Genomic DNA, 26,030 nt, shown 5'->3' with positions numbered 1-26,030 from the left:
ATGGATCAACACATGGAATTATGATATTGTAACCACTAGTGAGACTTGGTTGCAGAAAGAGCAGGACTTTCATCTCAGTATTCCAGGGTTCCATTGTTTTAGACATGACAGAGTGGGAGGGATTAAAGGGGGAGGGGTGGCATTACTAGCCAGGGAAAATGTCACAGCAATGTTCAGTCAGGACAAAGACTGCAGAGCTCGTCTAGTGAGGCAAATGTTAATGGGGCAATATCATAGACCACCCATCAGCCTGCAGGATTTAGAGGAACAAATTTGTAGAAAGATCACAGACATAAGAAACACAAGGTTGTCATATTAGGTGATTTTAACTTTCCATATATTGACTGGGAATCCCATACTGTAAAAGGACTAGAAGGGATAGTTTGTCAAATGTGTTCAGGAAAGGCTCCTTAATCTGTACTTAAAAAGTTCCAACGAAAGAGTGTGCGATACTTGACCTGCTATTAAGGTATGAGACAGGGCAAGTGACAGGAGATTGTGTAGGGGAACACTTTGCACCTAGTAATCATAATGCATTATTTGGTAGGTCTGGTCCGCAGGTTGAGATTGTAAATTGGAAAATTTTGACACTACCAGAAAGGATCTAGCAAGTGTGGATTGGAACAGGCTGTTTTCTGGCAAAGATGTACTTGGTACTTGGCCTTCAAAAGTAAAATTTTAAGCGTAAAAAACTCATATTTGCTTGTCAGAATAAAAGGTAAGGATAACACATTTGGGGAACTTTGGTTTTCAAGAGACATTGAGAGGCCTTTGTTCAGAAAATAAAAGGAGGTTGTATAGCTGGTATGAACAAATGACGTACATATGGAGTATAAAAAATGCAAGAGAACACTTAAGAGATCAGAAGGGCTATAAGAAGGCATGAGGTTGCCTTAGACAAAGTGAAGGAGAATCCTGATTATGGCATATTAAGAGCAAAAAGATTGTAAAGTACAAAAAATTGATCCTCGAAGATCAGAATGGTAATCCGTGTGTGGAGTCAAACGAGATGGGTAGATCTTAAATGGATTTTTTGCCCCTGAATATTTACTCAGAAAATGGACATAGTCTATAGAAGTGAGGCACAGCAGTAGTGAGATCAAGGACCCTATACAGATTAGAAGAGGTGTTTGCTGTCTTGAGGCTAATTCCCAGGGCTTGACAAGGTGCGTCCTCAAACCCTGTGGGAGCAAGTGCAGAAATTACAGGGGCCTGAGCAGAGATATTTAAATCATCCTTAGTGATAGTTGAGATACCAGAGAATTGGAGGATCGCTACAATGCCATTCCACTTTATAAGAAAGGTTCTAGAAGTAAATCAAGAAATTATTGACCGGTGAGCCTGACATCAGTAGGGGGAAAAGTATTCTAAGGGACTGGATACATGAGTATTTGGATAGACAGGTACTGATTAGGGATAGTCAACATGGCATTGTGCATAGTAGGTTGTGTCTAACCAATCTTGTAGAGTTTTCCCAAAGAGGTCACCAGGAAAGTTGATGAAGACAAAACAGTGGATGTCACCTACATAAACTTTAGCAAAACATTTAACAAGATCCTGCATGGAATATTGGTCACTCACTTGGCATTCGAGATGAGGTAGTAAATTAGGATAGATAGTGGCTTTATGGGAGAAGATGGTTGCCTCACTGACTGGAGGACTTTGACTAGCAGAGTGCCGCAGGGATCAGTGCTGGGTCTGTTATTGTTCATCATCTTCATCAATGGTGTGGATGATAGTATGGTTGACTGGATCAGCAAATTTATAGATGCCACCGAGATTGGGGGTGCAGTGAACAGCAAGGAAGACTATCAGAGTTTGCAAGCTGGATCTAGACCAAATGGAACAATGGGATAAAAAAAGTGGCAGATGGAATTTAATACAGACAAATGTGAGGTGTTGCGCTTTGGTAGGACCAATCAGGGCAGCTGGTCAGATCAGATCACCGGGTATATTTACGGTGGCGGTTGATAGGTTCTTGATTAGTCAAGGTGTGAAAGGTTACAAGAAGGCAGGAAAATGGGTTTGAGAGAGAAATGGATCAGCCATGATGAATGGTAAAGCAGACCCAATAGGCTGAATGGTCTGATTTTGCTCCCATGTCTTATGGTTAATCAGAACTCTTGCAGGTTTAGTGGAGCAAAGTAGGTAGTTGATCTTTTGAGCTAAGACCCTTCATTAAGCCCTGAAGTGCCTCAGTCTGAGATATTGACTGTTTATTCATTTCCATAGATGTTGCCTGACCTGCTAAGTTCCTTCAGCATTCTGTACAAGTTGCAGTCGTAGAAGTCTTTTGTTGTTCAGAATGGGTATGATATGATGAGGATTCACAGCTGCTCCCGACACAAATAAAGGTTTGGTACATGTGACCACTGGATGGCAATAGCAGGGTCAGACTAATTAATCAGGATGGTGATCCTTCAGAGATATAAAGACAAAGGTGGCCATGGAAAACTGGCAAACATACTGCAGTATTTTTTTATTGAATTCCAGAATATGTTTGGCAGCAGTAAATAAGGCATTCTCAAAAATCTAATCAATGAGATTAAGTGCTATGACTATGCTAATTGGTTCTTAGTTGTGACAAAGGGCTGATTAATTTGGGGAGAGGTGAAGTTTGTGCATGTGCTACATGGAAACAATTACAAATTAAGCATTATCTACTCAATACATAGAATCAGAATATCCCTCTGACTAATTCAGTATAAGGCATGTTATTAAACAAATTCTTGAAACATTTAGCAAATCTAGATTGGCTATTTAACTGCACAATAACTCCAATGTACATTTTGTCAAATTTAATATATTAGAATGTAGAAAATATGAGTAAAGACATTCAGCCATTGGGATTTCTCCACTGTACTGTACTAAGTCCATCAGGCTGTCTCAAAACTACAATATCCTTCAACTCTATTTTAAAATGTACTTTTTAAAACAAAAACTGGAGTGCAATATCTTGCATTTTCCACTTCAATACCCTCTGCCTATCCCCTTACAGCTTCTTTGCCTTCTCCTCACAAATTACATTTCTAGCTTTGTAATTGGCTTAATAGGCTGCGAAATACCATAGGAAACTTAGTTACATCTCGTCAATCATCCACTTCTGTTGAATCTGATTTACGTGTCTTCAAATTAGAAAAAAAAACACTTTTCTTCCAAATAAAAAGGTGGTGAAGGGCTCAGTCCTGGTCAACCATTACAGAGTTGAAACAAACAGATTTCATGGGTAGCAACTGTATCTATTCTGAACCACTGAGATGGCTATCAACAGCAGCCAACCATGTAATAGACTCAGCACACATTAATCTGACCCCTTGATGTTCTAGGAGTGCTTTCAGCCAAGAAGTCTGTTCAGCAGTTCTATTTTAGAAAGGATGTCTAGTATGATCCTGCAAACGTTGGTTCTGTGTTTATTGATGAGGGGGGGATCTGATTGAAATGTATAAGATCCTAAAGGGATTGGACAGGCTAGATGCAGGAAGATTGTTCCCGATGTTGGGGAAGTCCAGAACGAGGGGCCACAGTTTGAGGATAGAGGGGAAACCTTTTAGGACCGAGATTAGGAAAAACTTCTTCACACAGAGAGTGGTGAATCTGTGGAATTCTCTGCCACAGGAAACAGTTGAGGCCAGTTCATTGGCTATATTTAAGAGGGAGTTAGATATGGCCCTTGTGGCTACGGGGGTCAGGGGGTATGGAGGGAAGGCTGGGGCGGGGTTCTGAGTTGGATGATCAGCCATGATCATAATAAATGGCGATGCAGGCTCGAAGGGCCGAATGGCCTACTCCTGCACCTATTTTCTATGATGAGGATTAATTCCTTCCAACAAATATTTTAAAGCAGCTAGAACAAATACCAATTTTAAATCTCTAGAAGGAAGTCACAATTGTGACTGAAGTGAGAACAAGTCCAACCAACTTTAAACAGAAAAAATAGCAAATATTAATATTTCATTTAAAAGTGAGGGTGAGTACAGATACAAAATTCCCTAAAAGTGGCATCACAGGTAGATAGGGTCGTAGCTTTTGGTACATTGGCCTTTATTAATTGAAGTATTGAGTATAAGAGCTGGAATGTTATGATGAGGCATTGGTGAGGCTGAATCTGCAGTACTGTGTTCAGTTTTGGTCACGAAATTACAGGAAGGATATAAATAAGGTTGAAAGAGTGCAGAGAAGGTTTACAAGGATGTTGCCGGGACTTGAGAAACTCAGTTACAGAGAAAGGTTGAATAGATTAGGACTTTATTCCCTGGAGCGTAGAAGAATGAGGGGAGATTTGATAGAGGTATATAAAATTATGATGGGTATAGATAGAGCAGGCTTTTTCCACTGAGGCAAGGGGAGAAAAAAACCAGAGGACATGGGTTAAGGGTGAGGGGGGAAAAGTTTAAAGGGAACATTAGTGGGGGCTTCTTCACACAGAGAGTGGTGGGAGTATGGAATGAGCTGCCAGATGAGGTGGTAAATGCGGGTTCTTTTTTAACATTTAAGAATAAATTGGACAGATACATGGATGGGAGGTGTATAGAGGGATATGGTCCTTGTGCAGGTCAGTGGGACTAGGCAGAAAATGGTTTGGCACAGCCAAGAAGGGCCAAAAGGTCTGTTTCTGTGCTGTAGTTTATTATGGTAAGTCTGCTTCAAAATTCAGCATTGAAAATTTCCAACAATTTTATTTTTTGATCATTTTTATGAACCATGTACAATCTGCCAATATTCTCATGAAAAAGAATACAAGAAAAAACAAAATATCATATCACAGAAACAGGCCTTTTAGCCCAGGGGTCCCCAATCTTTTTTGCACTGCGGACCGGTTTAATATTGACAATATTCTTACGGACCGGCCAACCCCGGGGGTGGAGGGGAGTAGGGTTGTCAACGGACAAGAGTAGCAGTCAAATACGTTGCGTTTACCCAGAGAAAGACTACAATGACCATGAAGCCTTGCGCATGCGTGTACCTGCTGATTTTTTTTCTGCAAATCGTTTTTGGCGATTCTGTTCGGGGGGGGGGGGTATTACACACGACCAGAATATAGGTGATAAGTGGCTAATACACTCAATTTCGTTCCTAAAAGGGTTTATCTAATGAATTTAATATTAAACACATAGCACATATTTTCCTCACATGAATATAGTGATAAGTCAATTATCAGGGGAGGACAGGGGAGCTTGAAGTAAGTGTTGAACGAACTTCCAGTAGAAGTGGCAGAAGCAGGTTCGATATTATCATTTAAAGAAAAATTGGATAGGTATGTGGACAGGAAAGGAATGGAGGGTTGTGGGCTGAGTGCAGGTCGGTGGGACGAGGTGAGAGTAGCGTTCGTCATGGACTAGAAGGGCCGAGATCGCCTATTTCCGTGCTGTAATTGTTATATGGTTATATAAGTCACTTATAAGTCAATAGCATCATAACATTTTAAGTGACGTTTGGATATTAAACACACAGCACATATTTTCCCCGTATGAACATATAAAATCATTGCAACACACCAATATCGCTGAATCAGTGGGAGCCCTGGGCTTGTTTTCCTGCAACAAGACGGTCCCATCGGGGGGTGATGGGAGACAGCGATACTCGAAGGGGGTTCCTTATGTCCAGTCTATTCCGCAATTTAGTTTTTGTTGCATTCATTGCAGAGATACGTTGGAAATGGAAGCAATGCTTTCAGTGCTTTCCGTGGCTATCTCAGGATATTTAGCCTTGACTTAGATCCAGAATGCCGGCAGAGATGTTATGTCAAACATACTTTTCAGCCCACTGTCATTTGCGAGCTTAAGGAGTTGATCTCCTTCCTGCGCTGACACGGATGACACGCAGGTAATGACCTCGCATGCGTAATGGCTCAACAGTGGGCGCGACAGGGAATGAGGAAAGGTGCAGCTGATTCATATCACCAAATCATATCGTTTCCTTGCGGCTCAGTGGTTGGAGATCGCTGTTTTAGCCCACCACATCCATGCACTCTACACCAATCTTACTTTCCAGCCCTTGGCCCTTCAATTTATAGGCCTTTACAATTCAAATGTTCACCTTAAATGTTAGAATTTTGCCTCTACCCTCCCATTTAGGCATTATAGTCCAGATTCCAACCTCACTATGGGTTAACTATTCCTCGGATCCCCTCAAAACCTCCTAGGTGTTCTGATTTTCTAAACGTTCGCTATGGGGTTTCTCATTATCTGCCCTATCCGTGCCCTTCAATTTGGTACAGTGCAATCAAAAATCTCCTTCAACTACCTCTACCTCAAGGAACCTTTTACATTCTCTGATGATTGGAATCTTCATTCCAGGCAATAACCTGCTAATCAATATTGCTATTAGAACTGTACACAGTACTCCAGTCTAGTTAACACTTAATAATGTTGTTTTGACTTTCTATACCCTGCTTAATGAAGTCAAGTATCCTGTATCACCTTATCTACACATGGTGCTACCTTCAGGGACTTTTGGTTTGGTCCCATGTTTCCAAAGCATTGTAAGGTCATACCATTCATTGTGTCATATCCTCATTAGTCCTCTCAAAGGATTTCACCTCACACTTATCAGGATTAAATTCTACCTGACATTGCTCTGCCCATCTTACCGACTCATCAACATCACACCCTGCAGTAAATGGCAAGCCAGCTCAGTGAAGGAACCATGTCACCTGCACACTTAATAATCAAACATTAACATTTTGGATATGAATACTGAATGTTTATGACAAACAGTAAAAGACCCTAAACCAATCACTGTGGTACACAGGCTTACAGTTGTAAAAGCAACCTCCCCCCACCCCCCCCCACACATCAAGCTCTCTCTCCTATTATCAAACCAAAGTTTGATCCAATTTGCTCTAGAAACTATAGGCTCTAACTTTTTGACCCAGTCTCCCTAGCGGGACCTCATTGAAGTTCATGCAGTTCAGATCAATTGCATTGCCTCATCCATGCATTTTGTTATCCTTTAAAAAAAAATCAATCTAATTGGTTACAGGGTCTCACTTCATCACATCATACCAATTATGTTTGATTAATCACTGTCTTTTCAAATGTAAATTTATCCTGTCCCTCTTTTTTTTCCCCAATAGTTTCCTCATCACTTTAGACCAATTGCCTTGTAATTACATAGCTTATCCCTCCTGCCTATATGAAAAGGTAGTCCCACATTTCCTGACATTCAGCTATCTGCCAACTCACCCATCACCAGTGGAGATTGTCCAAGCCTCAGCAATCTTATCCCTCGCTTCTGAGATACATCCATCTTAAAAAAAATAACTACTTTCTAATGGTAACTTTTTCTACAATTTTATTGGAGTGGGGCAATTTCTTTTGTATTAATGAACATGGACAAGGAACATTCATTTAAGACTTCAACTCCATCTGGCTCCATTCAAAGATTGCCTCTTTGCTCCCTTCTGGGTCCTATTTTCCTCTTGCTCTCGATACAAGTTGGATAAGTCGCCGGGACCGGATGAGATGTACTCCAGGCTACTGTGGGAGGCGAAGGAGGAGATAGCTGAGCCTTTGGCAATGATCTTGGCATCATCAATGAGGACGGGAGAAGTTCTGGAGAATTGGAGGGTTGTGGATGTTGTTCCCTTTTTCAAGAAAGGGAGTAGAGATAGCCTAGGAAATTATAGACCAGTGAGTCTTACTTCAGTGGTTGGTAAGTTGTTGGAAAAGATCCTGAGAGGCAGGATTTATGAACATTTGGAGAGGCATAATATGATCAGGAATAGTCAGCATGGCTTTGTCAAGGGCAGGTTGCGCCTTATGAGCCTGATTGAAGTTTTTGAGGATGTGACTAAACACATTGATGAAGGAAGAGCAGTAGATGTAGTGTATATGGACTTCAGCAAGGCATTTGATAAGGTACCCCATGCAAGGCTTATTGAGGAAGTAAGGAGGCATAGGATCCAAGGGGACATTGCTTTGTGCATCCAGAACTGGCTTGCCCACAGAAGGCAAAGAGTAGTTGTAGACGGGTCATATTCTGCATGGAGGTCAGTGTCCCTCAGGGATCCATTCTGGGACCCTTACTCTTCGTGAGTTTTATAAATGACCTGGATGAGGAAGTGGAGGGATGGGTTAGGAAGTTTGCTGATGACACAAAGGTTAAGGGTGTTGTGGATAGTGTGGAGGGCTATCAGAGGTTACAGCAGGACATTGATAGGATGCAAAACTAGGCTGACAAGTTGGAGATGGAGTTCAACCCAGATAAGTGTAAAGTTGTTTCTTTTTGGTAGGATAAATATGATGGCAGAATATAGTATTAATGGTCAGACTCTTGGCAGTGTGGAGGATCAGAGAGATCCTGGGGTCCAAGTCCATAGGATGCTCAAAGCAGCTGCACAGGCTGACTCTGTGGCCAAGAAAGTATACGGTGTATTGGCCTTCATCAATGGTGGAATTGAATTTAAGAGCAAAGAGGTAATGTTGCAGCTATACAGGACCCTGCTCAGACCCCACTTGGAGTACTGTGCTCAGTTTTGGTTGCCTCACTACAGGAAGGATGTGGCAACCATAGAAAGGGTGCAGAGGATGTTGCCTGGATTGGGCAGTATGCCTTATGAAAACAGGTTGAGTGAATTCGGCCTTTTCTCCTTGGAGCGATGGAGTATGAGAGGTGACCTGATAGAGGTATATAAGATGATGACAGGCATTGAACATGTGGATAGTCAGAGGCTTTTTCCCAGGGCTGAAATGGTTGCCACAAGAGGGCACAGGTTTAAGGTGCTTGGGAGCAGGTACAGAGGAGATGTCAGGGGTAATTATTTTTTTTTTTTAACACAGAGAGTGGTGAGTGCATGGAATGGGCTGCTGGCAATGGTGGTGGAGGCAGATATGATAGGGTCTTTTAAGAGACTTTTTGATATGTACATGGAGCTTAGAAAAATAGAGGGGTATGAGTAACCCTAGTAGTTTCTAATGTAGGAACATGTTTGGCACAACTTTGTGGGCCAAAGGGCCTGTATTGTGCTGTAGGCTTTCTATCTTTCTACTACATTGCTTAGGGGTTTGCCTTAATTTCTTTCATTTTTTTCTAGAATCTGTGTTGTTCATGTCCTCTCTATCTTTCCAATTTCTATACTTTGTTTTAAAAGTGCCCACTGAAACCTTCGTACTTTTTCAGTTCCCTATACATGCCATATTTCCTTACTTTATCAAACCCACAAAATCGTCTGATGTCTAGGACTTCTCCTTGCCTTTTACCCTTACAAAAATAAATTGGCCCTGAACTTTCAAAATGTCACTTTTGAATGTCTACCACTTGTTCACTTGTCTGCTATTCCCATTCAACTTACGACATTGTCCTCAATTCTGGATCTTCATTTTTGATCCATTATTATTCTCTTACATCACTATATCCAAGATGCTTTTCCACTAACACTTTTGCTATTCACAATTATATTCTCCAGACCCTAAAATTAGACACAAACCAGAATCTCTAGTAGGGCTACCTTTAAGAGGAGGTTAAATTTGGGGAAGCGGAAATTGTCTACTGCAATAACCCATATATCTATCTGTGAATTGTCTACACTTTTACTGTCTGTTTGGCAGCCTGAAGTACTCTCCAAGCTGCAATGCTCACCCAAGGCAATTTAACAACTATAAGTTTAAAGTTGTTTTTCTGAATATTGCTTATATAAACCATGTCTAAATCTCGACAAATAGCTTTCCAGAATTATTCTTGAAACAGTAAAGACACAGATACATAAAACATAATTATAATTTCATGGAATTGCACTTGTGTTTCCTTTACAATCCGGGAGTTTTCCAAAACTTACATGGCCATTAAAATCAGACTTTTACTATTCATAATAGACATCTTTTTACAGCAAAAAAAATCCTCTAAGGACAAAATTAATAGTTTGTCTTTCCAAACTCAAGGAGATGCAAGACAAATTTATGTAAATCCCCTTATAAGACAATTGTTTAAAAGGAGCTATCACTGAGATGAATTATTTCATTACCACCTGGCAAGCCCGACACCTAAGGTGCAATGTCCACACAAAAAAAAACGCACAACCTAGATGGAGAATGAACTACATCACTTTCTTTGTTTTGTATTTGTTACCTTGAAAAAAGGTTCATATTTCATTACCATTTTGATTACTGTTATATTGTTGCATACAAGCTTTTTAGTGATAGCTCAAACTTGGATATCTAAATCCCATTTGCACTCTGCAGTTTCTAGTCTCCAACCAGATTAAGAGAAGTTTCTGATGCATCTTTTTTGGATCCAAAGTGAATGTCCCCGGATCTGTCACAATGTGCCCCTTTGCAATTTCCTACTTCTGTCCATACCATTTAGTGTGCCTCCTACTTAGTATCAGATGCAAACATGGCTACACAACTTTATAATTCCTTTTATCCCACTTTATAAATGCTGGATCATTGCAGCTGAATCTAATTCAGCCTTCACCTATGCCAGAAGCTACTGCTTTTCAATTGCAATTTAGATTCTGAGATAAATTACAGAATTATCATAATAATCTGGGTAATTATTCTTTAAATAATTGGCAAAAGATGTGTGTTAATTGAAAAGTGCCTTGGATTCAATGCATTACTCTTAATATGATTAATATATTAAGCTTGCATCAAAAAAAAATTAAGACCAAAACAAGTTCAAAGTGCCATCGTTTTCAAATAAGTTAAAGCTTGGGAGTACAGGACTGTAATACCTGCAAAAAGCCCAGAATTATCGATTGGGCCTGGAAACATTCCACGTTCTCCGACATTGTACATATCCCAGTTGTCGAAACCCACATATTTCTTCCACTGTTTAAACCACCTACTGTCTATCAGGTACCTGCAAATACAAAACATTTATAGGTTGTAGAGAGATTTGAAGTTATTCTCATTTATTTATTGGGATACAACATAGAATAGGCTCTTACAGCCCTTCAAGCCACACGGCCGAACAACGCAGAAATTTAACCACAGGCTAATTACAGGACAATTTACAATGACCAACCAGTACATCTTTGGAATACAGGGGTGGGGGGTGGGGGGGGGGGAAACTAGAGCACCCAGAGGAAACCATGCAGTCACAGGGAGAACGTACCAACCCAAGCAACAATTGAACCTGGGTCACCAGTATGACACCACACAATCATGCCGCCCCATCTCTTATCTATCCTCATTTCCTAAATCTTTGTATATGCAAGATATTTGCCCCAAGGACCTGTAAGTCTGCCTCCAAATGTGATAGAATTGTTAACTGTGATGCATTTCCTGTCCATATGTAAGGATCAGGGAAAAAGTAATGCCTCAAAACGATATATTACTTTTCAATTTTTTCTTTTGTTGCCTTGACTTTGTATTCTACAGTTAACCCACTCTAAAACAAAACTATGAAAATGCTTGTATACAAAGTGTCTTTCTCTTAACTTTCATATTCCTAAAAGTGAGGCCGGCATTGAGGATGACAGGTGAAGAGGACCACTAGTTGGAACATCCAGTTAACATTTATACTTCTGTCCTTTCACCAGTTTCTAGGATTTGGCAGCCCTTTCAGAACATGCCCTAACTGCCCCATTCATATGAGGTTTACCACAACTACTTGTAAACATGTGAGCAGATAAATTTTGCTGACAAAAAATTAAATAAGCTAGCAGATCTCTACTCAAGTGTAGCATTGGTGCATTTGTCCCCTTATCTAGACAGGTAGCCATGATCAACTGTCAATACCACTACGGTACTCATAACACAGCAACCTCTTCAACACTCGTTTCTCACAGGTCAATACGTTAATTAACAATTTCATTGAAAGATTATTTAATGATTGTTAATCTTAACTGAAGAGGCAAGATGGGAATAGATTATTTTCACAGTAAAACACACAAAAAATGCTGGTGAACGCAGGTCAGGCAGCATCTATAGGAAGAGGTACAGTCGACGTTTCGGGCCGGGACCCTTCATCCATATGTAAGGATGCTGCCTGACCTGCTGCATTCACCAGCATTCTTTGTGTGTGTTGCTTGAATTTCCAGCATCTGCAGATTTCCTCTTGTCTGCGTTATTTTCACAATGATAGGTTAAACATAAAGTGTCTGTGATTGTTTGCCTTGGTTGTTAATTAGTCATATTGCTGCAATTTCTAGCCCCACTCCAGAGTTCTGCACATTATCAGCAAAGCAGCATTTCAGATGAAAATTTAACCTTGGCTCAATTTGCCTACTTGATGAAAAGAATGTTCTTCTCGCATTGCAGCCAACATTTCTTCCCAAGTTTTTTCCCCCAAAAAAAAACAGTTCAGGTCATTTGCACACAATTCTGATTCGGACATTATAAAGCCACAGATCATACAAAAAGATTTACAAGGATGCTGCCCCAAGTAAAAAAAAGTTGGAAGTATGTTGGAAAAAGCAGAATGAGTCTATTTCTGCTTTCAGTGAAATCTGAGGAGTGATCTGATTGAAAGGTGTTTGACAGAATATAAAGAGATGTTCTTACTTAGAGACAACAACAAATCCAGAAAGGAATTTAAAAAATGTTAATGTACACAGTTTAAATGAACTGCAAAGATGCATTAAGCAAACGTTCGAAGTACATTAGGGAATAATGAATACAAGAAAATACTGTGTAGGTACAGCTCAGTAAGGTACTGCAGATGGAAATGAAATATTAACAATAGCAGTAACTCAGCATCATGTGACATGTGTTATGACATAGGCAATTGTGGTCTTGAACATGACTGTTCTTGGCAGATTTTTCTACTAAAGTGGTTTGTCATTGCTTCCTTCTGGGCAGTGTCTTTACAAGATGGATGACCCTAACTATTGTCAATACTCTTCAGATATTGTCTGTTTGGCATTAATGGTCACATAACCAGGGCTTGTGATATGCACTAGTTGCTCATACGACCATTCACCCCCTGTTCCTGTGACTTCACATGACCCTGTTGGAGGGGGGGGGGCGTGGTGTAAGCAGGTACTACACTTTGCCCAAGGGTGACCTGCAGGCTAGCGGAGGGAAGGAGCACCTTACATCTCCTTTGGTCTCCACCCACAACCCATAGCAGTAACAACATTGCAAACTGCATGGCACTGGGGCCTTGGTTACTGAGAAAGCTTTTCAATATTGACTATGGATACTGAGAAAGCTTTTCAATATTGACCATGGAGCCCCTTATAACAAGCAAGAAAACAGAAGGCAGTAACAAGGCATTTACTCTTTTTGAGTAGTTCACTACTCAAGCTTTTTGTAATAGAAATATACTTCTTTGTAATAACCTAGATCACTTTTCTCAAGTCCTTCAAATATTTATTTTTCTCATTCTTCATAGCATCACCCTGCATTGAAGTTTCCAGCTATGCAGCCCTAACAACTTCATGTGATCAATCTTTGCCTGAAAAGTCAACAGCAGAACAGTTGATTTTTTAAAAATATATTTTTCTAATTTGGAAGCTAACTGCGCAATGAAGCAAAATTCTTCACCTGGCATTCTTCATTTGGCATTGCTCAATGCCAAAATACTTTCTACAAAAAAGTAGTCAATTCAACAGAAAATTGTGATAAAAACTGCAAACATGTGACTTCTTACTCAAATTGAAAAAAATTCTGATTTTAAAAAGATGTGTGCTGGTTCACAAAGTTTTAAAATTACTTTTTAGGTGTACATAGTTAAGCAACACACATTGAGAAAGAAACTGGTACTGAGTATAAGCAAGACTGGCCTGAAAGACCAATAAGTCTACGTGATATACTGCAACAAATCACCAAATTTAATTGGCAGCATGATAAAATATACATAGATGGCTGTGGTAGCCAAGTCACTGGGTGCGGAGGCTGATGGGTTCTTGATTAGTAAGGTCACAGGTTATGGGGAAAAGACAGGAGAATGGGGTTGAGAGGGACAATAAATTGGCTATGATGGAAAGGCAGAGCAGACTTGATGGAACAAATTAGCTAATTCTGCCCCTATGTCTTATGGTCTTTTAATTGATTGTAACCCAGAAAAACAGACAACTGCCAGAAATCAGAAATCTTGTCAGTACAATTATCTTGCATTGTGCAAAATTTATAAAGCACCCAGAATGAACATTTTCATCTTTTTTACTATCACATTTTCTTACAGAAATATGTCATAGTGAAGCACATGGTTTGTAGTGCTAATGAACTTGAATTCCACTAACACAAGGCATAAATAAATGCTTGCTAAGAAATTGCAAATTGAAATGACTTTTATTTTCTCTTAGGTAACTGATGCACAGACAGAAATGGTCTGGAACCATAAACCATAAAGAGAAAATCTGCACTTGCTAGCAATCTAAGCAACACACAAAATGCTGGAGAAACTCAGCAAGCCAAGCAGCATCTATGGAAAAAGAGTAAGCAGTCAACGATTTGGGCTGAAACATCAACTTTTCCATAGATGCTGCTGAGTTCCTCAGCACTTTGTGGGTGTAGCATGTCTGGAACTACAGTTTTTCAGTTGCTGTTTGGACAGAAGTCGTCTGGGATTTTCCATGACAGCACACTTCTGAGAAATGATGAGAAGACACTGGCCCAATCTTTTGTTTCACATTACGAAATTCGAAACTAAAAGTGAAAGTTTGCTGTAACACCACCATCTAATGCCTCTGATTCAGGGGAACTAAGCAGAATCTTTGACTTGTCCATAGGAATGAATATGTATTGTTTTGTTCAAATTCATGCTTCTAATCAGAATGTGACAAGACACAGGATCAAGTGCAATACTTGTTCAGCATGGACTGGCCTTGACAAAGCTTAGAAGGATACATTGCTGCTATATTCTCACTTGCCCCATCATTGAAATGTTCCCACAACCTATGGACACACATCAAAGTTGCTGGTGAACGCAGCAGGCCAGGCAGCATCTCTAGGAAGAGGTGCAGTCGACGTTTCAGGCCAAGACCCTTCGTCAGGACTAACTGAAGGAAGAGTGAGTAAGGGATTTGAAAGTTGGAGGGGGAGGGGGAGATCCAAAATGATAGGAGAAGACAGGAGGGGGAGGGATGGAGCCAAGAGCTGGACAGGTGATGGGCAAAAGGGATACGAGAGGATCATGGGACAGGAGGTCCGGGAAGAAAGACAGGGGGAGGGACCCAGAGGATGGGCAAGAGGTATATTCAGAGGGACAGAGGGAGAAAAAGGAGAGTGAGAGAAAGAATGTGTTCATAAAAATAAGTAACAGATGGGGTACGAGGGGGAGGTGGGGCCTTAGCGGAAGTTAGAGAAGTCGATGTTCATGCCATCAGGTTGGAGGCTACCCAGACGGAATATAAGGTGTTGTTCCTCCAACCTGAGTGTGGCTTCATCTTTACAGTAGAGGAGGCCGTGGATAGACATGTCAGAATGGAAATGGGATGTGGAATTAAAATGTGTGGCCACTGGGAGATCCTGCTTTCTCTGGCGGACAGAGTGTAGATGTTCAGCAAAGCGGTCTCCCAGTCTGCGTCGGGTCTCGTCAATATATAAAAGGCCACATCGGGAGCACCGGATGCAGTATATCACCCCAGTCGACTCACAGGTGAAGTGTCGCCTCACCTGGAAGGACTGTTTGGGGCCCTGAATGGTGGTAAGGGAGGAAGTGTAAGGGCACAACCTATGGACTCACTTTCAAGTACTGTTCATCTCATGCTCTCGATATTTATAGCATATTCATTCATCATGGCTATTATATTTTTTCTTTTCTATTTTTTGCATTTGACCATTTTTTCAATTTAATACATTTGTTGTTGTCTGCCCTATTGGGTGTGTTATTTCATTGATTCTATCGTGTTTCTTCTACCTACTGTGAATGCCTGGAAGAAAACGAATTTCAGAGCTGTATATGGTGACATATACTTAATATACTTCGATAATAAATTTACCTTGAACTGTGTTGCTTCAGACGGTTCAAGCATATCTAAGAAGTTTCAATGCAGTATATTTGCAATTAAAACTGGTAACAATATTGTACAGAAGTAGCAAGTCTTAATGTATTAGGCAACCCAAGGGAAACCTTGTAACATGTGAATGCATGTGTACAAAATAAAAGATACAAAAGGTCCACAGTTCTGCTGCAATTGTTTTCTTCACCTTTAACTACAAATAATCATGGTATTATTGGCAAAAAGAATAGAGAAAGAAAAATGGGGAGTACGCTCTAAGTTGTATGATGGTGATTCATTCAAAACGTTTGAGAGAAAAGGTCAGTTAAAAAGGGGTTATATAGGATCAGAGCTTGGAACAAGATGGAGAATCTCCCTTCTGGATGAGCTTTGACATGAAGTTTTTAATCTTTGCTTCTCCTTCCTTGGACCCCGCTGATCCAATCTTTCTAGTATTTTCTGGCCCTTCCACCCCCCGACCCACAGATTTTCAATTACTGCGCTTACCAGCAATAAGCTTAGATACATCACATTTAATTAGCACAACAGAAGATAAATCAGTGATGTGAGGGAATAGGCAAAGGGAATTTGACCAGTAATATCATGAAGGGTCCTATACACCCTGCTCATGGACTGTTTGTCCCACTCCCATCAGGAAGGAGGCCATGTAGTATCCAGGCCAGGACCATCAGACTCAAAAACAGTTACTTTCTCCAAGCACCTTGGATCAGCACCTCCACCCAACCACCACTACTTTATCAACTTCAGTCAGTCGCCTTATGTAGGTGCTCATGTACTTTAAATACATTGATTGTATGTCCATAAGCTATCTTAAGTATTTTTATTGTCTTTCACCAGGAGGGGAAATAGCTTTGTCTGTTGTCTAGAAAGAAGCAGGCGCTTTAAAGCCGCCTTCTTTTCCAGTCTCAACCCCAGAAGTTTATTCCTTATGAATAAACATTCATAAGAATATTCATTAGAGTATATGAATAAACTCAAATATACTTTTTATTCCTCTCCATAAATGCTGCCTGATCTGCAGAGTTCCCTCAGCATTAATTTTCTGTTCAATTACTGTAGCAATACATACTAACACTGTTCACTTTCTTCATTACTTGTTGAAATTACACAGTAGCTTTTGCAAACTGCATTACATCATCCAAATCCCACTACATTTCAGAGCTCTGCATATCTCACAATTTAGTTACAGTAAAGCTTTAGTTTTCCCCGTCAAAATGAACAATTCTGACACTTTCCCACACAATATCCCATTTGCTACATGTTTGCCCACACACAACCCATCTATATAAGACCATAATATATAGGAGCAGAAGTAGGCCATTTGGCCCATTGAGTCTGCTCCACCATTCAATCACAGGCTGATCCAATTCTTCCAGTCATTCTCACTCCCCTGCTTTCACCCCATATCCTTTGATGCCTCTCTTTGTATCATAGGCAAATTTAGCAGCCACACCTTCAGTACTTTAATTCATGTTTCTCAAATAGTGAAAACAAAAAGGCCCAAGCACCAATCCACTCCACACACTATATGTTACATTTCCATAAGACAATACACATGGAAACACCATGCACATTTATTTTCCAGTGGCATCTCTTCAATTGCCTTTTAGGAATCCGACTATTCAGTAATCACTGATTCCCTTTTATGCAGGGCATAATGTTAACTTAATCAAAGAACTCCTCTTCTGAACACCCCTACTGAAATCTGGAGGAAAACACACAGAGGATGCAGAGGGGGATCACAAAGTCGAGGAAAGAGGACCGGGTCGAGACAACAGAGACTTATGGAGAAGAGTTCGGTGGGTAATAAAATGGATGAGTTCACAGTGCTAGCCAGACATCAGAGAACATTTCGGGAGTGCGGTGTTATGTGCTTCACTGGAACGGGGCTGTACGAGGACATACCCAATCGAAACTTTTCCATAGATGGCTTCCAGACCGTTCGGGCTGACCGGAGTGCACTGACAGCGGTAAACGTAAAGGAGTTGGGTGCTTACTGTTCTGGTTAACAACGGATGGTGCAATCCGGGTCACATTACGATCGAGGAACGTGTTTGTAGACCGGATATTGAACTTTTTACTGTTGGACTTTGGCCATATTCCACTGAGATACAGCACTGAGCAGCACCAGAGGTCGTTCCTGCCTGTGGCCGTCGAACTTGCAGCTCTTCCCATGGAGGGTCAGACACCCTGAGCCAATAGACTGGTCCTGGACTTATTTTCCATCTGGCATAGTTTGCATTTTGTTGTTTGATTGTTTGTGGTTTTTGTACTGCTATATTTATGCTCTATTCTTGGTTGGTGCGGTTGTAACAAAACCCAATTTCCCTCGGGATCAATAAAGTATATCTATCTATTTCACCAAATCCACCCCAACCCTACCTGAGATAACCTGCCTTTTGGCTTACACCTGCCCCCAGCCCACCGATCACCTCAGACTTCTGTCTCACCATTCCCCTCCTGGCCTTTATACTCACCATCTCACCCCTCAACTCTCAGTCCCATGTAAGGCTTTCACTCAAAGTTGACGATTCCTTTCCTCCCAGAAGCTGCTCAATTCGTGCATTCCTCCAACAGATAGTTTACTGCATCTGCAGTCTCCTGTGTCTCCAAGTAGTCAAGCATGATTTCTCTTTCATAAAACTATGTTGAATTTGCCCAAATATATTGAAATTATCCAAGTGCCTTGTTATAAGATTCTCGATAGTTTTAACATCTCCCTATTACAGATGTTAAGCCAACAGCCCGTAGTTTCCTTCTTTCTATCCATCCTCCCTGCAAGCAACAGCAGATCAAATCAACAGAAAATGAATGTGATTACTCCCAAGTTATTATAAGATATTGCTACCAGGCTCTAGCTTACCACATGACATCAAGTCTGCTCTGCCATTCCAGCATGACTGATCTATTAATCCCTCTCAACACCATTCTCCCGCCTTCTCCCTGTAACCTTTGACACCCTGACTAATCAAGAACATATCAAACTCCACTTTTAAATATACTCAATGACTTGGCCTCCACAGCCAGCTGTGACAATGAATTCCACAGACTCATCACCCTCTGGTTAAAAGAAACTCCACCTCATCTCTCTTCAAAAGGGACATCCTTCTATTCTGAGGGTGTGCCCTCTGGTCCTAGACTCACCCACTATAAGAACATCTTCCCAATGTCCATTATATCTTGGCCTTTCAATATTAGACAGGTTTCAATAATATCCCCCCCATTCTTCTAAAATCCAGCGAGTACAGGCCCAGAGCCATCAAAAGCTCCTCAAATGTTAACACTTTCTTTCCTGGGATCATTCTCATAAACCTCTTCTGGACCCTTTCCAATGTCTGCACATCCTTTCTTACGCAAGAGGCTCAACACTGCTTACAATACTCCATATGGTCAGACCAATGTCTTATAAAGCTCCAGCATTAGATCTTTGTTTTTTCATATTCTAGTCCTCTCAAAATAAATGCCAACATTGCATTTGCCTTTCTTACCACCGATTCAACTTGTAAATTACCTGTTAAAGAACATCAACCTAAAAGATTAACCATGAATTTCTCCACAAATGCATCCTGCCCTGTTGAGTACTTCCTGGCTTTTTTTTTGCCTACTTTCCTTCACACGCTTTGGAGAGGTATTGATCATGGCTTCCAGGACCAAAGCAGTAGTACCAAGAATGAGAAACACACTACATTCTTGTGGAAAAATAATCTATGAGATTGTTATTGCAATTATTTACTGAGATTCTTCAATTTCCATCTGTTGTCACAGAGACACACATTGTGGCACACAGCATGGCAAGACAACATAAGTTTAGTACAGAAGTTTGTGCTTAATACCAAGAATAGCAGTACACCAGAAACCAGAAGCTAAGATGGACATATTGAAGGGCCATCGAACTTCCTTAAATTCATGTAAATTACTTCCTGAAGATTAATTCATTTGAGTAGAAATTAATGTGCTTTACAGTGATACATTTACCATAAATGTGAACCTGATGAGTACACTCAACAGCCAAACCGAGAATTTATGTTCCAGTTTCTATCTTGTAATTTGGAGCCTCAACCAAAAGTGACCAATAGGCATCTACCAGTAAATAGCTTGGTAGTAAAAAGGAAAACACACAAGGCCACATTGCATCATACATGCAATTATGTTATAATTCTTGGATATAGAGTCAAGTTTAGGTAGATTTATGCAATCAATGCACCTCTTATACACATGATAAATATTTGACACTTTTCAGTTTCACTTTTACAGAGAAAGAACATGTCTATATTTGACGTGAATGAGGAGTTAATTATCAATGATTATTAAGGTGAGAAGTGGTTTTTTGAGCTGAAGTGCACATTTTGGCAGAACAATTTGATCTGCTTCTAACTGTGCCTTGGGAGTGCCAATAAAATGGGAAAAGCATTCTGCTCCCATGTGGATGTCCTCACCTTAATGAGCAAAGAGAGATGTAGCTCATTTCCTTCTCAAGAACAACTGCTCTAGAACAGATATATACAGGTATATATACAAGTCACACAGGTATCTAGGTTTGACTACAAACTCCACAGATAAATCTGAAGACCACCATGCTATTGCACTAAATTGTTACTCATATATTATTGAAAATGTGGCCATTGGAGGTGGCTTGTGATGCTAAGACGGAATCTGCAAATCGAAATGGTGCAGACTTCAATAGTTTCAATGATGAAGAAGAGATCCTTTCTTAGAAAGAGCTGTACCATATTACTTTTAAGAATCATGAACAAAAAACAGCAATGTGGAGCTGATGAAGGATGAAAAGGAAGAATTGCATTCCTTGAAGAGACTCAGAACCAGAAGACATGGTATGATAGATTAGCAGAAATTTCACAGCAGAGTTGAGCAATGAGAACTCAGTGCCTGAAAGGTCAATAGAAACACAGAAAACCTATAGCACAATATAGGCCCTTCGGCCCACAAAGCTTTGCTGAACATGTCCTTACCTGAGAAATTACCTGGGGTTACCCATAGCCCTCTATTTTTCTGAGCTCCATGTACCTGTCCAGGAGTCTCTTAAAAGACCTCCACCACCGTTGCTGGCAATCCATTCCCACAATCACCACTCTCTGCATAGAAAACTTACCTGACATCTCCTCTGTACCTACTCCCAAGCACCTTAAAACTGTGACCTCTCGTGCTAGCCATCTCAGCCCTGGGAAAAAGCCTCTGACTATCCACATGATCAATGCCTCTCATCATCTTATACACTTCTATCAGGTCACCTCTCATCCTCCGTCGCTCCAAGGAAAAAAAACCCCAGTTCACTCAACCTATTCTCATAAGGCGTGCTCCCTAATCCAGGCAACATCCTTGTAAATCTCCACTGCACCCTTTCTATAGTTTTCACATCATTCCTGTAGTGAGACGACCAAAACTGAGCACAGTCCTCCAAGTGGGCTCTGAGCAGGGTCCTATATAGCTGCAACATTACCTCTCAGCTCCTGAACACAAACCCATGATTGATATAGACCAATGCACTATATGCTTTTTTAACCAGAGTCAACCTGCGCAGCAGCCTTGACTGCCCTATGGACCCAGACCCCAAGATCCCTCTGATCCTCCACACTGCCAAGAGTCTTACCATTAATACTGTCATCATATTCAACCTACCAAAATGAACCACCTCACTTATCTGGGTTGAACTCCATCTGCCATTTCTCAGCCCATTCTTGCACCTTATCAATGTCCCGCTGTAACCTCTGACAGCCCTCCAAACTATCCACACCTCCAACCTTTGTGCCATCAGCACCCCTCCACTTTTTCATCCCGATCATTTATAAAAATCACGAGGAGTAGGGGTCCCACAGAACAGATCCCTGAGGCACACCACTGGTGACCGACCTCCATGCAGAACATGACCAGCCTACAACCAATGAGAAATCCTCATCTAAGCAACTTTAGTTATCGATCTCTGAACCGAAGATCGGAAAGTGGGAATCACCCGAACAGTTAATTTTTGTACCAGAACGTTTGCGATGGGCCGAACTTCTGAGCATAAATTTCTACGACTTTGGCTCGCGGCTAAGTGCTGAACTGCAGCTCTAGGCCACATGAGATGAGTGTAATTCTCCACTGGCTCAGTCCGTCCAATGCTCCGCTTCCTTAATCCACCCGAAATCAGGAGAAGGCCTCATCGGCCACTCCCACCCATCACCCCCGTTCCTTCTGTCCCTTCTCCCACCCACCATCCCACCTCGAAAGTCACTTCACGCCCGCTCACCAGGAATCCCCCTTTACAAGCACCGTCTTCAGCAAGTTTCCGATCTCATTTTTCTGCCTCTCCAGATCCGGAACGCCGCCTTCCGCCATTGCTCTCACCCAGAAAGAGCGAGTGTGCGAGCCCGAAGCGCGCATGCGCAACGCCGGACACCCTGGGATAGTGAAAACGCTTTCCACCTCCCCCACACCCCCCACCCCACACCACCCCACCCCACCCCAACCTAACCCCACCCCCAGCTCCCCAGGCGAGCTTCGAGAGCGTACGTAGATGCGTTTGCGAGCACGTTCATGCGGTACCCTCACTTGTACAAGCTCCGCACTCGCGGACCTACATCATTCACATCGATGCGTCATCCAATCGGGGTGGGGCAAGTAATAAATACCGGGGCTGCTTAGTAACGAAGAGGCGTGGGGCTCCTTATGATGTGCATTTGGTCACCCAGCGTGGACATTAAAGAAACGTCTGAAATAACATATGGGAAAAGGATTGTGGTGAGGAAGATCATCAGAATGATGAGCCCACAAGCCCACAGAATGACCAACCCTTCTGACAATAAGATATTGGAGCAGAATTAAGCCATTTGGCCCATCGAGTCTGCACCGCCATTCAATTGTGGCTGATCCATTTTTTCGCTTCTCAGCCCCACTTCCCACCCTTCTCCCATGACGTTTGAAGCCATGTCCAATCAAGAACCTATCAAACTCTGCCTTAAATACACCCAGCATCTGGCCTCCATAGCTGCCTGTGGTAACAAATTCCACAAATTCACTACCTTCTGGCTAAAGAAATTTTTCCGCATATCTGTTTTAAATGGATGTCCCTCTGTCCTAGACTCCCCACCGTGGGAAACATCCTTTGCGCATCTATTCTGTCTAGGCCTTTCAACATTTGAAAGGTTTCAGTGAGATGCCCCCATCCTAAATTCCAGCAAGTACAGACTCAGAGCCATCAAATGTTCTTTGTATGATAACTCTTTCATTCCCAGAATTATCCTTGTGAACTTCCTATGAAACCTCTCCAATGCCAGCACATATTTTCATAGATGGGGAGCCCAAAACTCTTCACAATATTCAAGATGATGCCTTATAAAGTCTCAGTATCACATCCCAGCTCTTATATTCTAGACTCTTGAAATGAATGCTCATGCTGCATTTGCCTTCTTCGCCACTGACTCTACCTGCAAGTTAACTTTTAGGTGCACAAGGACTCCCAGGTCACTTTGCATCTCAGAATTTTGGATTTTCTTGCCATTTAGAAAATAGTCTGCACATTTATTTCTACTACCAAAGTGCATGACCATGCATTTTCCAACATTGTATTTCATTTGCCACTTTCTTACCCATTCTCTGCAGATTTTCTGCAGCCTATCTATTTCCTCAACATGACCTGCCCCTCCACCAATCTTCATATCATCTGCAAACTTGGCAACAAAGCCATCTATTCCATCGTCCAAATCATTGATATACAGCATAAAAAGAAGCAGTCCCAACACCGACCTCCGTGGAACACCATTAGTCACTGGTAGCCAACCAGGTAAGGATCTTTTATTCCCACTTGCTACCTCCTACTAATCAGCCAATGCTCTAACTCTAACTCTATGCTCTAACTCTAACTCTAACCCTAACTCTAACTCTAACTCTAACTATAACTCTATGCTCTAACCTCCCTGTATATGGAAGGTTATGGAAAGAAATCATTGAAATGCAACCACTATAGCTGCCGGTTTGTGATTTCCCCGAGACCTTCTGGTTGGACAATTTGCATGTTTAGCAGCAATTCCATTGTACCCTAGTGTCTTAACAACACAGTAATTGTGACTGAAGCAGTGCATGGTTGTGGACTTTGCCCAGGTTATCTGGCCAACTCAGCACTATCAGTGGGCTGACTTTGATTCTATGACTTTGCTGGGTGGAGACAAGAGGAAGATCCAAGGGACTGGCCTTTATCACAGAATACCTGCCTCAAACATCATTAGCCAATATAAGATCAACCACATTCTCATCCAATGCTGGAGTTCGCCCAAGGAGCCACATGGATTTTTCTACATGTAGCATCTTCATAGGTCAAAGTGCATTCTTGCCCTGTACAGAACCCATAACTGGGTGGGAGTGTCAGTTCTGATGTAGTCTTCCACTACTGATAAAGAGCATGTGATGTTCCTGATACTAAATTCTATTTCTCAATACTATCCCAGATTTTAGAAACACAGAAATCCTACAGAAAAATACAGGCATTTCGGCCCACAATGCTGTGCCGAACAGGTATTTACTTCAGAAATTACCAAGGATTACCCATAGCCCTCTATTTTTCTAAGCTCCATTTACTTATCCAGGATTCTCTTAAAAGACCCTATCAGATCTGCCTCCAACACCATTGCCGGCAGCCCATTCCACGTACTCACACACTCTGTGTAAAAAACTTACCCTGGACATCTCCTCTGTACCTGCTTCCAAGAACTTTAAAACTGTGCCCTCTCATGTTAGCCATTTCAGCCCTAGGAAAAAACCTCTGTCTATTCACACGATCAATGCCTCCATCATCTTATACACCTCTATTAGGTCACCTCTCATCCTCTGCTGCTCCAAGGAGAAAAGGCCGAGTTCACTCAACCTATTCTCATAAGGCATGCTCCCCAATCCAGGCAACATCTTGTAAATCTCCTCTGCACCCTTTCTATAGTTTCCATATTCTTCCTGTAGTGAGGTGACCAGAACTGAGTGGAGTACTCCAGGTGGGGTCTGACCAGGGTCCTATATTGCTGCAACATTACCTTTCGGTTCTTAAACTCAATCCCACAGCTGATGGAGGCCAATGCACCGTTTACCTTTTCAAACACAGAGTCAACCTGCGCAGCAACTTTGTGTGTCCTATGCACTTGGATCCTGAGATCCTCCTAATCATCCACACTGCCAAAAGTCTTACCATTAATACTATATTCTGCCATCATAGTTGACCTACCAAAATGAACTCCATCTGCCACTTCTCAGCCCATTTTTGCATCCTATCGGTGTCCCACTGTAACCTCTGACAGCCCTCCACACTATCCACAACACCTCCGACCTTTGTATCATCAGCAAATTTACTGACCCATCCTTCCATTTCCTCATCCAGGTCATTTATAAAAATCATGAAGAGAAGGGGGTCCCAGAACAGATCCCTGAGGCACATCACTGATCACCGACCTTCATGCAGAATATGACCCATCTACAACCACACTTTGCCTTCTGTGAGCAAGTCAATTCTGGATCCACAAAACAATGTCCCTTTGGATCCCATGCCTCCTTATCTTCTCAATAAGCCTTGCATGGGGTACCTTATCAAATGCCTTGCTGAACTCCATACACACTACATCTACTGCTTTACCTTCAACAATGTGTTTAGTCACATCTTTAAAGAATTAAATCAGGCTCGTAAGGTGCGACCTGCCTTTGACAAAGCCATGCTGACTATAACTAATCATATTTTGCCTCTCCGAATGTTCATAAATCCTGCCTCTCAGGATCTTTTCCAACAACTTACCAACCACTGAAGTAAGACTCACTGGTCTATAATTTCCTGGGCTATCTCTACTCCCTTTCTTGAAAAAGGGAACAACATCTGCAACCCTCCAATCCTCTGGAACATCTCCTGTTCTCATTGATGATGCAAAAATCATTGCCAGAGGCTCAGCAATCTCCTCCCTGGCCTCCCACAGTAGCCACAGTAGAATAAGTCTCATTTGGTCCCGAGGACTTATCCAAATTGATGCTTTCCAAAAGCTCCAGCACATCCTCTTTGTTAATGTCTACATGCTCAGGCTTTTCAATCCACTGTACGTCATCTCTACAATTGCCAAATCCTTTTCCGTAGTAAATGCTGAAGCAAAATATTTTCATAGAATAGTACAGCACAGAACAGGCCTTTCGGCCCACAATGTTGTGCCAACCCTTAAAC

The 26,030-nt window shown here is 41.6% G+C and overlaps 1 protein-coding gene across 2 annotated transcripts in view; it reads right to left on the bottom strand.

Annotated features, from left to right (window-relative positions):
• Positions 1-22,263, bottom strand: part of usp4 (ubiquitin specific peptidase 4 (proto-oncogene)) — a 117,680-nt gene extending 95,417 nt beyond the window's left edge. Inside the window, exons 1-2 of one of the 2 annotated variants that reach the window (XM_072280772.1) lie at positions 22,098-22,263; positions 10,673-10,800 (exon numbers count right to left, since the gene is read on the bottom strand). In XM_072280772.1, the coding sequence (XP_072136873.1) occupies positions 10,673-10,800; positions 22,098-22,231 (262 nt within the window). In that variant the 5' untranslated portion in view covers positions 22,232-22,263. The remainder of the gene's footprint in view (positions 1-10,672; positions 10,801-22,097) is intronic. The other variant, XM_072280773.1, reaches the window with a different exon arrangement.
• Positions 22,264-26,030: the final 3,767 nt, after the last annotated feature.

This window comes from Mobula birostris, chromosome 16, assembly GCF_030028105.1.
Source record: "Mobula birostris isolate sMobBir1 chromosome 16, sMobBir1.hap1, whole genome shotgun sequence".
Lineage (NCBI taxonomy): Eukaryota > Metazoa > Chordata > Chondrichthyes > Myliobatiformes > Myliobatidae > Mobula > Mobula birostris.
The sequence above is the reverse complement of the archived record's forward strand: the minus strand, read 5'-3'. Positions and strand labels throughout refer to the sequence as shown.